This window comes from Lepidochelys olivacea (genome assembly GCF_965140295.1).
Source record: "Lepidochelys olivacea isolate rLepOli2 genome assembly, chromosome: 27".
NCBI classification, from domain to species: Eukaryota; Metazoa; Chordata; order Testudines; family Cheloniidae; genus Lepidochelys; species Lepidochelys olivacea.
Window position 1 is genome coordinate 11,216,449 of NC_140437.1, and position 17,115 is coordinate 11,233,563.

Below are 17,115 nucleotides of genomic sequence, written 5' to 3' on the forward strand. Positions count from 1 at the left end.
TCAGGCACCCCCTTTACTAGGCCCCAGTGACCATTCAATTATAATGGCAACGATCACCACCAAGCTGCGGTTGGTGTGGGGTCTCTTGAAGGTAAAGGTGGGGCCCACTTGATGATGGGCCATGGGTTGAGGACATCATCTGGGAAGGAAAGCCAGTGAACTCATTTCACACCTGCAGAATGGGTCAGAGTTCACTTTCAGGGGCAAGGAGATTCTTGTTTTTAAACTTAAACCAGCTCGTCCACCTCTATCTGCAACAGACCAACCCAAATGCTCAGAGTGCACCGTCGGCATTCCTGCCAGCTCACTTAGAATGATCAACGTTCCATTCCTCATTGTCCCCCACCGCCCCAAATGCCACTGTCCCAATATCTAAGTTATTATCCAGAGATTCTTGAACCCTTCCAGCAACCAACAGATGAAAAGATGGCTGCCATAATGCATAAACGGGGTAGATGCGGGTTTGAGAGATTTGCCCTAGTGACTTTTTAATTTTCTGAATCCTGTAAAGGGGGAAAGGTTTTATAACCATGTTCAGAGGCGGTAAAAGGAAGCCAGTGACATACAGGAGGTAGCTCATCTACACATCCATGGACATGAGTCTTAAGTATGAACAAAAAGAACTAGTACACTAGGGAGGATTTGAGGTGATACATGGAGGGATGGGAAATCTCAGTCCTGTATCTCAGTCTATTAAAGAAACCATTAATCTACCTTTAAAAAACTAAATCAATCACCCGGTCCCTTCTATAGCGGATGTGGGAAAAGCCTGTTTCACCTCCTTTTAATTCCTAAGCAGCTTTTATCTTTTTCTATGCGCAGCTAGATTCTACAGCCTTTACAGATTTCACACGCTCTGCAGACTCAAGTGTTTTTTCTTCTATTAAAACTTACCTCTGAATGGGAAAGAGAACTCAAGGCAAATGGGGATGATGATGATCAAGTCTGGCCTCTGGCGTAACAGGTGATAGGATCTCACGCAGTGATTCCGTCACCAACCCCAAACTTCGGTTTTAGCTATAAAGTATCTGAATGTATCTTATGTTTATCTCCCAGAAGACAAAGAAGCTCATTTACTGCACGATGATGTCTCGGCACCTAAGTAATTCACAAAACAGTCCCCTTTTCCTAGACTTTGGACTAACCTTTCATTGAACCACATACATTCCCAGGCGTAAACACTATGGGCAACCTCACCCCAGTCTCCTTGTACTGAGCTCTCCCACTTGTGTCATCCTCATTCTCCTGGAGAGGAAATAGCTACCTGTGGGGGAAGGTCCTCCCTTTCTCCCATGACTACCCCCATCTGGTAAGGCTCACCTGACGGGATCTGCTTAGCTTGGCTCATCGAATGGTCTTCCATCATATTGAAATCCTGACGTGGCTCAGCCATCCTGTTGCAAAAGTTATCTAAAGAGGAAAAAATTTAACATTATTACACAAAACCTCATGCAATGCACCTTCCCCTGCACTCAAATTACTGTACTATCTCCTATTGCTCTATGGTGCTCATCAGTCTAATTCCAGGAACACAATCTTTTCTTTTTTGGGGAGGGAAGGAAATCAGATGGCCATTATTAACTAGGTGCCTTTTAAGCTATGGCAACAAGCTATTTAATTCTTTCAAGGGAGACTTGAAAAAGCACACTATCATGATCATAGACAGGTTACAGCTCAAGGTATGTGCTGAAGAAAGTGGTCCCCCTGACCGATTGATATAAATTATGTCTGATAAAGATTTGACTACTAGACCCTCCTTCCAATGCAGATCCCTATCGAGCTCTTCTAAACCTACTATCAGAAGCAAATTTTGTCCATAGCCTTTACCTTTACCAGAACAGCAAGAAAAAAAGCAAAAAGCATTAAGATGGTGCCTAGATTCTGAAATGGCCGACATCAACTGGGGAATGCTCTTTAAAAAAAATCCCACAGTTGTATCAAGTTATAGGCACAGAGATCAAAGCAACTGCAATCCCAATGGAGAGCAATAACTGCATTCGTGGAAAGCAGCTGAAAAGGAAAAGATTTTGTGAAAACACTCAATAGACAAGTATATGATTTTTGTGACCAATGTTTAGAGCTAATCATTCTTGCACAAGATGTAGGAGACAAAATACCAAGCCTGTGTCATCAACTTCATGCAGAGGACACAGGCAACTTCATACCCAATGCACCACTGAAGTTACAAAAGCAATTTAATAACTTCCAAGGGAAAGGACCCATCATGGCGCATTATTTGGTCTAGCAGTTTGCACAAGTCTATGTCTGGTACACTGGGACTCTGTGGTGTAACACAGACTAATTCTGCAGCAAACTGCTTGATGGATTGGAAGTCTGTGGCAGAACTGAGCTCAAATGACTTAGCCGCAAGATCATTCTGGCTCTTCTTCCAGTCTCCGGCCTCTGATATTACACACCTTCTAATTTCTACAGTGAATGAGACAAGAGGACTACAGACCACCGCCTCATTCGATACACAACCCGGATTCATTCACGGAGCACAGTTCACCCTGTATGCCGAAGGAGGCAGGGATTCTGTGGAAAAACAGTATGTATGTATATAAATTAAAGACTGTATCATAATGCATACACAGAAGGGGGCCACATCAAAGTTTTACAGGCATGCTTGATTCTGGCATTTCCTAACTTTTGAGTGCTTGAATTTGCAGCCTTAATGTTATTTCCTAGGGTTTTGTTTGTTTTTTAAAGAAAGGAAAACACATTCTACTATGTGTAACTGAGGAAACAGCGACCTTTGCAGACAGTTCAGAGACACAGTTCACAAATGGAAAGGAGTACTTGTGGCACCTTAGAGACTAACCAATTTATTTGAGCATGAGCTTTCATGAGCTACAGCTCACTTCATCGGATGCATACCGTGGAAACTGCAGCAGACTTTATATATACACAGAGAATATGAAACAATACCTCCTCCCACCCCACTGTCCTGCTGGTAATAGCTTATCTAAAGTGATCATCAGGTTGGGCCATTTCCAGCACAAATCCAGGTTTTCTCACCCTCCACCCCCCCACACAAATTCACTCTCCTGCTTAGATCTACAAAAAGAACAGGAGGACTTGTGGCATCTTAGAGACTAACAAATTTATTTGAGCATAAGCTTTCGTGAGCTACAGCTCACTTCATCGGATGCATTGAGTGGAAAATACAGTGGGGAGATTTATATACACAGAGAACATGCAACAATGGGTATTACCATACACACTGTAATGAGAATGGTCAGGTAAGGTAAGCTATTACCAGCAGGAGAGCGGGGGTATACATTGTCCCCAAATGTGAAGTAGTTATGGCTGAGGACAAAGTCACAAAGTTCAGCCACTCAGAAACAACTCTGACATCATAATCAAAAAGGCTGACAAAGGAGGTGCTGTCGTCATCATGAATAGGTCAGAATATGAACAAGAGGCTGCTCGGCAGCTCTCCAACACCACTTTCTACAAGCCATTACCCTCTGATCCCACTGAGGGTTACCAAAAGAAACTACAGCATTTGCTCAAGAAACTCCCTGAAAAAGCATAAGAACAAATCCGCACAGACACACCCCTGGAACTCTGACCAGGGGTATTCTATCTGCTACCCAAGATCCATAAACCTGGAAATCCTGGGCGCCCCATCATCTCAGGCATTGGCACCCTGACAGCAGGACTGCCTGGCTATGTAGACTCCCTCCTCAGGCCCTACGCTACCAGCACTCCCAGCTATCTTCAAGACACCATTGACTTCCTGAGGAAACTACAATCCATCGGTGATCTTCCTGATAACACCATCCTGGTCACTATGGATGTAGAAGCCCTCTACACCAAGATTCCACACAAAGATGGATTACAAGCCGTCAAGAACACTATCCCCGATAATGCCACAGCTAACCTGAAGTTGTTTCTGAGTGGCTGAACTTTGACTTTGTCCTCACCCATAACAATTTCACATTTGGGGACAATGTATACCTTCAAATCAGCGGCACTGCTATGGGTACCCGTATGGCCCCACAATATGCTAACATTTTCATGGCTGACTTAGAACAACGCTTCCTCAGCTCTCGTCCCCTAACGCCCCTACTCTACTTCCGCTACACTGATGACATCTTCATCATCTGGACCCATGGAAAAGAAGCCCTTGAGGAATTCCACCATGATTTCAACAATTTCCATCCCACCATCAACCTCAGCCTGGTCCAGTCCACACAAGAGATCCACTTCCTGGACATTACAGTGCTAATAAACGATGGTCACATAAACACCACCCTATACCGGAAACCTACTGACCGCTATTCCTACCTACATGCCTCCAGCTTTCACCCTGACCACACCACACGATCCATCGTCTACAGCCAAGCTCTGCGATACAACCGCATTTGCTCCAACCCCTCAGACAGAGACAAACACCTACAGGATCTCTGTCAAGCATTCTTACAACTATAATACCCACCTGCTGAAGTGAAGAAACAGACTGACAGAGCCAGAAGGTGCCAACGCATTATTAAGGATCTACAACCTATCCTGAAGGATGACCCAACACTCTCATAAATCTTGGGAGACAGGCCAGTCCTTGCCTACAGACAGCCCCCCAACCTGAAGCAAATACTCACCAGCAACCACATACCACACAACAGAACCACTAACCCAGGAACCTATCCTTGCAACAAAGCCCGTTGTATTTATTCAGGGGACACCATCACAGGGCCTAATAACATCAGCCACACTATCAGAGGCTCGTTCACTTGCACATCTACCAATGTGATATATGCCATCATATGCCAGCAATGCCCTCTGCCATGTACATTGGCCAAACTGGACAGTCTCTACGTAAAAGAACAAATGGACACAAATTAGACGACAAGAATTATAACATTCAAAAACCAGTCGGAGAACACTTCAATCTCTTTGGTCACTCGATTACAGACCTAAAAGTGGCAATTCTTCAACAAAAAAACTTCAGAAACAGACTCCAGTGAGAGACTGCTGAACTGGAATTAATTTGCAAACTGGATACAGTTAACTTAGGCTTGAATAAAGACTGGGAGTGGATGGGTCATTACACAAAGTAAAACTATTTCCCCATGTTTATTGCTCCCCCCCCGCACCCGCTGTTCCTCAGATATTCTTGTCAACTGCTGAAATGGCCCACCTTGATTATCACTACAAAAGCCCTGCCCCCGCTGGTAATAGCTCACCTTACCTGATCACTCTCATCACAGTGTGTACGATAACACCCATTGTTTCATGTTCTCTGTGTACATAAATCTCCCCACTGTATTTTCCACTGAATGCATCCGATGAAGTGAGCTGTAGCTCACAAAAGCTTATGCTCAAATAAATTTGTTAGTCTCTAAGGTGCCACAAGTACTCCTTTTCTTTTTGCAGATACAGACTAACACGGCTGCTATTCTGAAACCTGTCCTTAGATATAGAGCATTATAGAATGCACAGTAGTTCTTTTTCATTTGATTTTCACACATTTTGCATAGTTAATAAAAAGCTTCCTTGACCCTCCTGTATTTTTGCTGTTTGACGTAATTTGAAGAATTCTGGCCTATGGCACAAATTAAAAAATAAAATAACCTCTCTACAAGTCCTGAACTCTTCTCAGAGCTGGATGACCTGAATCGGTGCTGAAGTGTCTGCCAACAATCAAAAAAGGAAGGGGTGCTTTACCTGGCTTACTACCAAGTTATTTCTGCGCCAGTGATCTGAACAATACATTTGCCAATTAAGCTAATTTGTGTCCCTAAATGACCCAGAAAAGGGAAGACTCAGTAGAGCAAATCCAGGTGTGAAAGAATTAAAATGATTTTAACACACAAAAAGAGCAGAAAAGCTTTTTCCACCCAGACACAACATTGTTGCAAGGACCACTGTCTTCACGAATGTGTGCTGCACAGGATAAATGGCCTGCCATTCTGTGAGTAATCAGCTGGAACAAGGTACAAGTGATTTAAAAAAAAAAAAAAAAGATTTAAGGTGGTAACAAAGCACTTGTATGAATGTAGGTTAGACTGGAATCTTTCTGCTCTGCGTTTGCTGAGCACCTAAGCGCCATGAAGCCCCAGTCTATGGCTCCCAAATGCTCCCACAATACAAATAAATATTAACAACAAACATTCCTAGTTGTGTAGCTGTTTTGTAGGTAGGAATGGTCTACTGGTCTTTGCATAGGATTGGGAAGCAGGAATTCCCAAGTATTTGTTGTGGGCCTTCCTGTGAGAAGAAAGGAAATCTTCAGGCAAAGTAAAATCTTCTTTTTCTTCTCAAGAAAAGTCCAGATTCCTTACAGTCCCAGATTGCTCCCTCTCCAAAGTACTTAGGGGTAAGGAAGCAGGAGGGAAACTAAGCGTACCTCCTCAAGAAGCAGTTTGTGAGATACTACAGCCATGAATAAGGTGCAAAGGAAAACAAGTATCCCGTTTAATTTATGGTATACGGGTGCTGACATAATTTTCCAGTTCTGCTAAGCAGAGACCATGAGTCTGCTAACAACTCTCCACTAAAAGTGATGTTGATGTCATGATAGCTCAGAGGTGGGCAAACTATGGCCCGCGGGACCCTCCTGCCCAGCCCCTGAGCTCCTGGCCCGGGAGGCTGGTCCCCAGCCCCTCCCCCGCAGCCTCAGCTCACTGCGCTGCCAGCACAATGCTCCGGGTGTGGGGCGGTGAGCTCCTGGGGCAGCTGCAGAGCCTGGCCGGATCCGGTGCTCCGTGCCGCACGGTGTGTGGCTGGCTCCAGCCAGGCGGCAGGGCTGCCTGACCTTGTACAAAGTCAGTATAAAGTGCAAGCTGGTCTCCATATTGGAAGAGAAGGTTCAAGGTCTGGAGAAACAAGTATTGACCCTGCGTTGCAAAAGAGAAACTGAACATTTCCTGGACAGTCGTCAGGATATGCTTCTACGGACACAATGTTCTGAAGATTCAGAGCAGGTCACGCAGCGGGGACAGGAGGACGGTGAAGAAATTTGGCAGCATGTGACCTCCAGAAGAAGAAAGGGGAGCGTCCATGTACCAGTAGCGCAGATACAGGTAAGCAACCGCTTTCATGTTCTCTCCACAGGCACTAACGAGGAGAGTGGACCAGATGATACATCTGAGGGAAGGGAGCAGAAGGAGACTGTGCTGATTGGAAGGCATGAGATGCACTTTCCTAGGGTTGGCGGTTCCACGACCACCGATCCCAAGAGAAGGAGGCGGGGCGTGGTGGTCGGGGACTCTCTCCTCAGGGGGAATGAGTCATCTATCTGCCGCCCCGACCGGGAAAACCGAGAAGTCTGCTGCTTGCCAGGAGCTAGGATTCACGATGTGACAGAGAGACTGCCGAGACTCATCAAGCCCTTGAATCGCTACCCCTTCCTGCTTATCCATGTGGGCACCGATGATACTGCCAAGAATGACCTTGGGCGGATCACTGTGGACTACGTGGCTCTGGGAAGAAGGATAAAGGAGTTTGAGGCGCAAGTGGTGTTCTCTTCCATCCTCCCCGTGGAAGGAAAAGGCCGGGGTAGGGACCGTCGAATCGTGGAAGTCAACAAATGGCTTCGCAGGTGGTGTCAGAGAGAAGGCTTTGGATTCTTTGACCATGGGATGGTGTTCCAAGAAGGAGGAGTGCTAGGCAGAGACGGGCTCCACCTAACAAAGAGAGGGAAGAGCATCTTCGCAAGCAGGCTGGCTAACCTAGTGAGGAGGGCTTTAAACTAGGTTCACTGGGGGAAGGAGACCAAAGCCCTGAGGTAAGTGGGGAAGTGGGATACTGGGAGGAAGCACGAGCAGGAGAGCGTGAAAGGGGAGGGCTCCTGCCTCATACTAAGAAAGCAGGACGAACAGCAAGTTATCTGAAGTGCCTATACACAAATGCAAGAAGCCTGGGAAACAAGCAGGGAGAACTGGAAGTCCTGGCACAGTCAAGGAATTATGATGTGACTGGAATAACAGAGACTTGGTGGGATAACTCAGATGACTGGAGTACTGTCATGGATGGATATAAACTGTTCAGGAAGGACAGGCAAGGCAGAAAAGGTGGGGGAGTTGCATTGTATGTAAGAGCAGTATGACTGCTCAGAGCTCTGGTTTGAAACTGCAGAAAAACCTGAGTGTCTCTGGATTAAGTTTAGAAGTGTGAGCAACAAGGGTGATGTCGTGATGGGAGTCTGCTATAGACCACCGGACCAGGGGGATGAGGTGGGCAAGGCTTTCTTCTGGGGGGAGGGATAGCTCAGTGGTTTGAGCATTGGCCTGCTAAGCCCAGGGTTGTGAGTTCAATCCTTGAGGGGATCATTTAGGGACCTGGGGCAAAAATTAGGAATTGGTCCTGCTTTGAGCAGGGGGTTGGACTAGATGACCTCCAGAGGTCCCTTCCAACCCTGATATTCTATGATTCTAACTAACGGAAGTTACTAGATCGCAGGCCCTGGTTCTTATGGGAGACTTCAATCAGCCTGATATCTGCTGGGAGAGCAATACAGCGGTGCACAGACAATCCAGGAAGTTTTTGGGAAGTGTAGGGGACAATTTCCTGGTACTAGTGCTGGAGGAACCAACTCGAGGCAGAGCTCTTCTTGACCTGCTGCTCACAAACTGGGAAGAATTAGTAGGGGAAGCAAAAGTGGATGGGAACCTGGGAGGCAGTGACCATGAGATGGTCGAGTTCAGGATCCTGACACAGGGAAGAAAGGAGAGCAGCAGAATACGGACCCTGGACTTCAGAAAAGCAGACTTTGACAACCTCAAGGAACTGATCGGAAGGATCCCCTGGGAGAATAACATGTAGGGGAAAAGAGTCTAGGAGAGCTGGCTGCATTGTAAAGAATCCTTATTGAGGTTACAGGGACAAACCATCCCGATGTGTAGAAAGAATAGCAAATATGGCAGGCGACCAGCTTGGCTCAACAGTGAAATCCTTGCTGATCTTGAACACAAAAAAGAAGCTTACAAGAAGTGGAAGATTGGACAAATGACCAGGGAAGAATATAAAAATATTGCTCGGGGATGCAGGAGTGAAATCAGGAAGGCCAAATCACACCTGGAGTTGCAGCTTGCAAGAGATGTTAAGAGTAACAAGAAGGGTTTCTTCAGGTATGTTAGCAAAGAAGAAAGTCAAGGAAAGTGTGGGCCCCTTACTGAACGAGGGAGGCAACCTAGTGACAGAGGATGTGGAAAAAGCTAATGTACTCAATGCTTTTTTGGCCTCTGTCTTCACAAATAAGGTCAGCTCCCAGACTACTGCACTGGGCAGCACAGCATGGGGAGGAGGTGACCAGCCCTCTGTGAAGAAAGAAGTGGTTCGGGACTATTTAGAAAAGCTGGACGAGCACAAGTCCATGGGGCCGGATGCGCTGCATCCGAGAGTGCTAAAGGAGTTGGCGGATGTGATTGCATAGCCATTGGCCATTACCTTTGAAAACTCATGGCGATCCGGGGAAGTCCCGGACAACTGGAAAAAGGCTAATTTAGTGCCCATCTTTAAAAAAGGGAAGGAGGAGGATCCTGGGAACTATAAGCCAGTCAGCCTCACCTCAGTCCCTGGAAAAATCATGGAGCAGGTATTCAAGGAATCAATTCTGAAGCGCTTGGAGGAGAGGAAAGTGATCAGGAACAGTCAGCATGGATTCACCAAGGGCAAGTCATGCCTGACTAATCCAATTGTGTTCTATGACAAGATAACTGGCTCTGTGGATGAGGGGAAAGCAGTGGACGTGTTATTCCTTGACTTTAGCAAAGCTTTGGACACAGTCTCCCACAGTATGCTTGCCAGTAAGTTAAAGAAGTATGGGCTGGATGAATGGACTATAAGGTGGCTAGAAAGCTAGCTAGATTGTCGGGCTCAACGGGTAGTGATCAATGGCTCCAAGTCTAGTTGCCAGCCGGTATCAAGCTGAGTGCCCTAAGAGTCGGGCCTCGGGATGGTTTTGTTCAATATCTTCATTAATGATCTGGAGGATGGTGTGGATTGCACCCTCAGCAAGTTTGCAGATGACACTAAACTGGGAGGAGAGGTAGATATGCTGGAGGGTAGGGATAGGATACAGAGGGACCTAGACAAATTAGAGGATTGGGCCAAAAGAAATTTGATGAGGTTCAACAAGGACAAGTGCAGAGGTCCTGCACTTAGAACGGAAGAATCCCATGCACCACTGCAGACTAGGGACCAAATGGCTAGGCAGCAGTTCTGCAGAAAAGGACCTAGGGGTTACAGTGGACGAGAAGCTGGATATGAGTCAACAGTGTGCCCTTGTTGCCAAGAAGGCCAATGGCATTTTGGGAAGCATAAGTAGGGGCATTGCCAGCAGATTGAGGGATGTGATCGTTCCCCTCTATTCGACATTGGTGAGGCCTCATCTGGAGTTCTGTGTGCAGTTTTGGGCCCCATACTACAAGAAGGATGTGGAAAAATTGGAAAGAGTCCAGCAGAGGGAAACAAAAATTATTAGGGGTCTGGAACACATGAGTTATGAGGAGAGGCTGAGGGAACTGGGATTGTTTAGTCTGCGGAAGAGAAAAACAAGGGGGGATTTGATAGCTGCTTTCAACTACCTGAAAGGGGGTTCCAAAGAGGATGGATCTAGACTGTTCTCAGTGGTACCAGATGACAGAACAAGGAGTAATGGTCTCAAGTTGCAGTGGGGGAAGTTTAGGTTGAATATTAGGAAAAACTTTTTCACTAGGAGGGTGGTGAAACACTGGAATGCGTTACTTAGGGAGGTGGTGGAATCTCCTTCCCTAGAAGTTTTTAAGGTCAGGCTTGACAAAGCCCTGGCTGGGATGATTTAATTGGGGATGGGTCCTGCTTTTGAGCAGGGGGTTGGACTAGATGACCTCCTGAGGTCCCTTCCAACCCTGATATTCTATGATTCTCTGACCGGTGCTCTGTGCCACACAGCACATGGCTGGCTCCGGTGCTCCAGACAGTGTGGTAAGGGGGCAGGGAGCGGGGGGGTTGGATAGAGGACAGGGGAGTTCGGGGGGGGGGCTGTCAGAGGGCAGGGAACGGGGCGGGGGGGGCAGTCAGGGAGAAGGGGTGGTTGGATGGGGCAGGAGTCCTGGGGAGAAGTCAGGAAGGAGGGGGGGGTTGGATGGGGTGGCGGGGGGGCCGGTGGATGGGGCAAGGGTCCTGGGGGGAAGTCAGGAAGGAGCGGGGGTTGAATGGGGTGGCGGGGGGGCCGGTGGATGGGGCAGGGGTCATCAGGAACAGGGGGTGCCGTCAGGGGACAAGAAGCAGGGGGCGGGGGCTGGGCCACGCTACGGCTAACTGTCCCTCCATACAATTTCCAAAACCTGATGCGGCCCTCAGGCCAAAAAGTTTGCCCACCCCTGTGATAGCTGCTCTAATTACAGCCAAGGGTAGTGATTAATAACCAGCTACTATTATAATCCCAGGTTTACCACAACTGGATGGGCGGGAGCTGAAAGCAGCAATGCTGCTCAGATTACCGCAGTAAGGAAGTGAGCTCACATGGTTTTGTTGGCTGGCAATAAATTAACTGGAACTGAGTGAGGGATCTCAACTCTCCCAACTTTTCTTTCCTCCTAGGAAGATGTCTATGCAATTTAATTTCTGCTTTAAACAACTACAAAATCATCTTACTGAACTGCATGGAAAACCTTCAAGAGCTTGCCCTGCAAAAACTCACAAAGTGATAAGCCACAAGAATTGGTGTTTGAAGTGGACAGAAACGTCAGAATTCGTTCTCTGTCCTTGATTTTAAAAGCATTAATGGAGTTTTGCCCACCTAAAGTGAACAAAAACAGTTCTAATTATCTGGCCATACGGCCAGCCTCTTCCTGGAGCTCCGGGAATCATATTGATTAGATCCTGCCCACAGTGGGCTGCATTTTGATGCTTTTTATAGGACTGGCAAGCATGTAAGCGATAAAATGTAACTACTAAGCTGCCATGCAGTTCACAAAACCAAACTGGAGTTTGCCATAGGTGAAAATGAGGTTTGCAATTCAATACTTGAATTGGGTATTTTTTATTTATTTATTTTTAAATTGTGCCAATTTTCTGGTGTGGACGATGCCAGATGGAAGCTTCTGTCCAAACAGGCCCAACAAAGATATGGCAGGCACCTTCCTACATGCTGTCCTGCTATCGTGCCCCCTGGAAGGAGCACCTCTACAGGGTGAGGACAGAGCTCTGCCTGACTTCCAGGCCTTGGTCTCTATGTCAACTAGAGGATCAATTGATAGCAACCATGACAGACATTTCTGATGAGGAAACATGTCTACAAGCATTTGACCTGAGACCCATCAATTCATTTCACTGAACAGCCACAGGTGTTATCACCTTTCCATCATTTCGTAACTGTTGACCCAGAAGTGAAAAGCTCATGAATTAGCTGTACTGTATCTAAACACTAACTGTACATTTCTTTTTAATTCTCCTTTTGTTCTCCCTAGCTAACCTTAGTGACATTTCCCCCAGACTGTCCCTCTTCCCCAAACGCTGAGTGAGGTCTTCACAGCATCCAGGCAAGAGTCTCTCAAAGTTTGCCTTTATGGGAACACTCAGCAAAATTAATCCAAATTAACTAATGGTGTTAATTCAAAGGGGCTCAATTAAACTGCATTAAACCCCATGTGAACACTCATTCAAAATTAGTGGCCTCAGCTCAGCCTTCCAAAGGGAATTAAGTTAAACTGAATTAATGTCATTTTAATTCTGAATGAGCATGTCTTCACAGGGATACACAAAGCTAATCTGCTTTGAATTCACACCTTTTGGTCTGGTGTGCACTTTAAATTTATGCCAGCTCAGCTATGCCGACAGAAGGCTGCTTGAGTTCATGGAGTTAAATTTGTTCAGGGAGTTTGTGTTCCCACACCAGCAGAAAAATTCCTTCTGTCAGCATACGGCATGTCTACACCAACATAGGCTCTGTAGTGTAGATGTAGCCTTAGTTTGTTTGGATTAATTTTCCTGAGTGTCCCTGTATAAACAAGCCTTTGGGATTTCCAGATTAGGGTGCCTACAGGATGGTAAAGCTTCATGGCTGGGGTCAGACAGACAGGAGTGAGGGCTAGTATACTTTTTCTGTGGAAAGTATTGCTATGAGTGAAGATCTTCTACCCATAATACAGCATTTAATATCAAAGATGCAAAGGCAAAACAACAATTGCAAGCTAGGAATCAGTATCAGCAGAGAAAGTCTATAGATGTCATCCATGGGTGGCCAATAGAGCATTTGCTCTGCAGAGAGATGACTGATCACGTAGTGCTGGCTCCTCCACCTGGCTTCCAGCAGCTTCTACAGGTGTCCAGGCTCCCCATTACTTAAAAGAGCCTGGGAGTCTATCAAAGACGCTAGAAAGAAGGAGAAGCATCCAGCCTAACTGCCTGCTAGGTAAGGAGGAAAGGGATGTATGCAGTCCCAAATGGGAGAGGAAGTGTTCATAAGCAGTCGCCTCAAATGACAAGGTTCACACCATGGAACAGCTTGAGAACTTCTGAGTTCGGGGGGCTGAAAAGAGTGTTACAAAAATTTAAAGACGAACAGATTTTCCTTTGTTGTCCATTTCAGGGAGAAGAGAAGAGATACTTTTCAGAGTAGCAGCCGTGTTAGTCTGTATTCGCAAAAAGAAAAGGAGTACTTGTGGCACCTTAGAGACTAACAAATTTATTTGAGCATACAGCTCACTTCACTGGATGCTGTCTTTTTGGTTGTGGAGAAAGCAGAGTTACTTTTATTATTAGGAGTTTTATCTTAAAGCTCCAGCTGCTGGAATCATGTGATTACTTGTGAATCTTAGGGTTTTATTTAAAAAAAAAGCCTCTAGACCTAATGGATGCAGAGAAAAACTTAATTTGAACTCCTTGGCTCCAACACCAGAAAGCAAGAAAAAGAGCCCCAAATCATTTTTTAAAACCTTGTAATTTTAGGGGTCTGGCTCATGATTTTTTAAATTCTGGGGGAGTGACAATACTGAGAGTAGAACTGGCCTCCCACCTAGTGAGAAGGAAGGAGCATCTCCCACATAGTCAAGCAGGGAGAAGAATACTGGGCATGGTCATGAAGACTGGAGGAAAAGTGTGACCTTCCCTCTGTTTCCAACATCCAGATGGTAGGGAATGAAAGGACAGCCTAGTCCCATTGTCCACAGGCCAACAAAAAGTGGGGGGGAGGGGAGGAAGTGCTCCAGAGCAAATGTGGCTGTTATGTTTAGTGGGTTTAGCCCTGTTCCCACTGGACAGGTGTTCTGGTCACAAAAGCCAGCCTGCCCTGCAGAGAACTGTTCAGTGGAAACAAAGTACAGGGAAACCTGCACTTCCACAAGGCCCTAGGATACTGCACCTATTCTATGCATAACAGGGGAAATCAACCCCCAGGACTTTCAATCTGGAACTTCATCAGCACTGTGATCTAACAGAGAAAAATAAATCCACATGGCCACCACACGGAACAACAGAGAAACATGGCAATTCGGTGAACAAACAGGGAAGAGCCCCTACTATGGATGATTTTTAAGTGCTGAAGTTCTCCCAGCAAAATTTAAAATATGAAGGTCAGACTAGTACAATTATATACATGAGGATGGAAAGCAATAACCTGCAGTATAGGTATATTTTACACACCTCTGCTGGATTATTTCACCCACCCCTCTCACTATTGTGTTTGTTCTACTTAATTAACTATAAGCACTGCGGACTCTGGCGTGCGTGCGTACACACACACACACACAGAGTCACTCACACACTTCTGATGCCTACAAATTTCTGCAACGTAACCATGATCTTCCATTCCTTCAGTTCAAAACAAGAATCAAACACACCAAACTCATCTGTGTTCAAGATGCATCTCATTCTAACCGGGAAATTCCAGCATCGTTCTCAAATTTAGTAACCGTCCCAATGACTAAATGGAATTTACTGGGGAAAAAATTACTTGACTCTGCAAACGACCCATTTCAGTACTGATTCCTTATGCAAACGTGGTGCTGAAGTCACTCACGTATCACAAGCCATGCAGATTTTGACAGAGAATAGCATAAAAATAAGGCCTCCCAATACCATCTCCGTCTCAGCTAACGTAATCATAAATAAAAGTTGTAGAGAGTCAAGTTTCTTTAAAAGTAAGTGAAAGCAGCCCTACCTTGACCCAAAGGCTTCTGCAATGAATAATCAGGGTAGTGATGTCTCTGAGTGTTTAAACTTTGGCAGCACCCTCTATGCAACAGATAAGACCCTGAAGAGCATGCTTATCTGTTTCCAGCAGATCCACTCCTGCCAAGCAGACACTTTATCTAAACAAACAGCCTATCCCATCCTTGACAGCACTTCAGGGTTCTTCAGAACTTTGCATACTTCACAATTAGGATCCTCTCAGGGGAAGAGGCATCTGGCGGGTTATAGCTAATGTGGAAAACAGTGCAGGTGCTGCGGTGCCAAGGGTTTATTGCTCTGAGTTAGGGATGGCTGGGCATTACCCACAAGGGCTGAAGCATTATTTGGAGTGATTTGCACAAGTGCCAATAAATTCTCTACTGCACCCCACCCCGCCATGTATTCCGTATATGCCACTTTTACAAACTGTTATTTTTGAAATGTGAGGGAGAGGTTTTTGTTCAGTTTTTTGGTTTGTTTTTTTTTTAAAAACACATCTGATTATTTTCAGTATTTCTCTGCTGATAAAAGCTGGTTCTTTGAGTGGCAGGAATACAAACTTCTGAGGGAGAAGTGAGTTATAACATTTTAGAAACTTCTAGAAGTCACGTTAAATAGCTTAGCCATTCACATCATGGCGCTAAGACCTGGTACATAAACAACTTCCCAGCCAAGAGCCTTCGGATACTCCCCCCCTTCCCAACAATAAAAAGAGGTTTACAAGAGAACCAGACTTGAAATCTGTCACTGGCCTAAGACAGGTGACTGCCCCACTCTGCCCATCAGACCAGAGTGATTTTGGAAGGGACAGAAACAAACCTTCCTCTGTTTGCTTTGTTTAAATGGCAGCCGTTTGTAGCAACCGAAGCATGATCTATGTAAAGGCAACGAAGATGAATCAGCAGTCAAAGTGTAGGGGAGTGCTGAGAGATGCTTACTAAAAGGATTCTGCAGACATTGCCGAGGGAGTGATGACGTTCTCGTCCACTGCGCTATGGGTTAAATTCAGTCCTGTTGTAACTAGGAGCAACTCTTTTCAAAGTGTTTGAATAGCATCCCTATGGCTGGACCTGGCCCAGTCTCACCAAACAATTCACTGAAGACTTGTCACATACAAAGCGCTAGCATCACTGAGTGCTGAAAGCCAAAGTAACAGGAGCAGCAACAACATATATTTATACAGTGCCCTTCACCCCAGAAAAGCCCAAACCATGATGTCCATTCTGCACACAGGGATGAAATGTCCACCACTGAAAGGCCTCTTGACTGCAGCAATTCTTTAATAGCACCCAGCATCACTGATGTTCCGGACAGGAAGCGAAGGCTACCACAGCCAATTCAAGCTGCAGAGGAAATTTAAGGAGGCAGAACACAATTAGCCAAGGTGGAATTTGGCTAGGATTCTAAGATCAACATCCCCGCTCTTGGGAAAAGTGGCAGGAAATCATGGCTAGAAGTCACCAGGTACTTGATTTTGTGTGTCATCGGACAGATGGCACCATATCTTCATGCTGGGGCATTCTTTTGAGTGCCATCTATAGAATAAGCACTACTAATATTTCCAGTACACTTTGGGGTCTTCTATCCAACTATGAACCTGGCCTGACCTTCCTTAATTTGCGAGATCTCATGGGATTACAGTTCAAGATGCCATGTCTGCAAACCAAAAGGGACTGCAGAGTTTCTGTTGTGTTTTATGTCATTAACTTATCATCAAGATAACTAGGGGAAATTACAAAAGAAAATTAATGCACCGTGGAGAACCCAATAGGTAGTGATAGTTTAGTTGTCTGTCAGAATGTTCTCAACATCGTGGAAAAATTTCTCTACTAACAAGTCTCAGAGGGGGAAGATGGCCCAGTGGGTAGGGCACGAGCCTGGGACTGGAGAGAGGTGGGTTCAATTCCCTGCTCTGCTACAGACTGCCTGTGTGACCTTGGGCACATCACTTAGCCTCTCTGTGCCTCAGTTTCCCCATCTGTGTAATAGGAACAACAGCACTGCCCAGGCTCAAAG

General features: G+C 45.8%; 1 protein-coding gene across 9 annotated transcripts in view; it reads right to left on the bottom strand.

Moving 5' to 3' along the window:
• The window catches only part of MAPT (microtubule associated protein tau), a 101,952-nt gene that overhangs the window by 48,792 nt on the left and 36,045 nt on the right, over positions 1-17,115 (bottom strand). For all 9 annotated transcript variants that reach the window (XM_084616044.1, XM_084616041.1, XM_084616038.1 and 6 more), the window contains exon 2: positions 1,321-1,410. In XM_084616044.1, coding sequence (XP_084472170.1) covers positions 1,321-1,393 — 73 coding nt within the window. In that variant the 5' untranslated portion in view covers positions 1,394-1,410. The remainder of the gene's footprint in view (positions 1-1,320; positions 1,411-17,115) is intronic.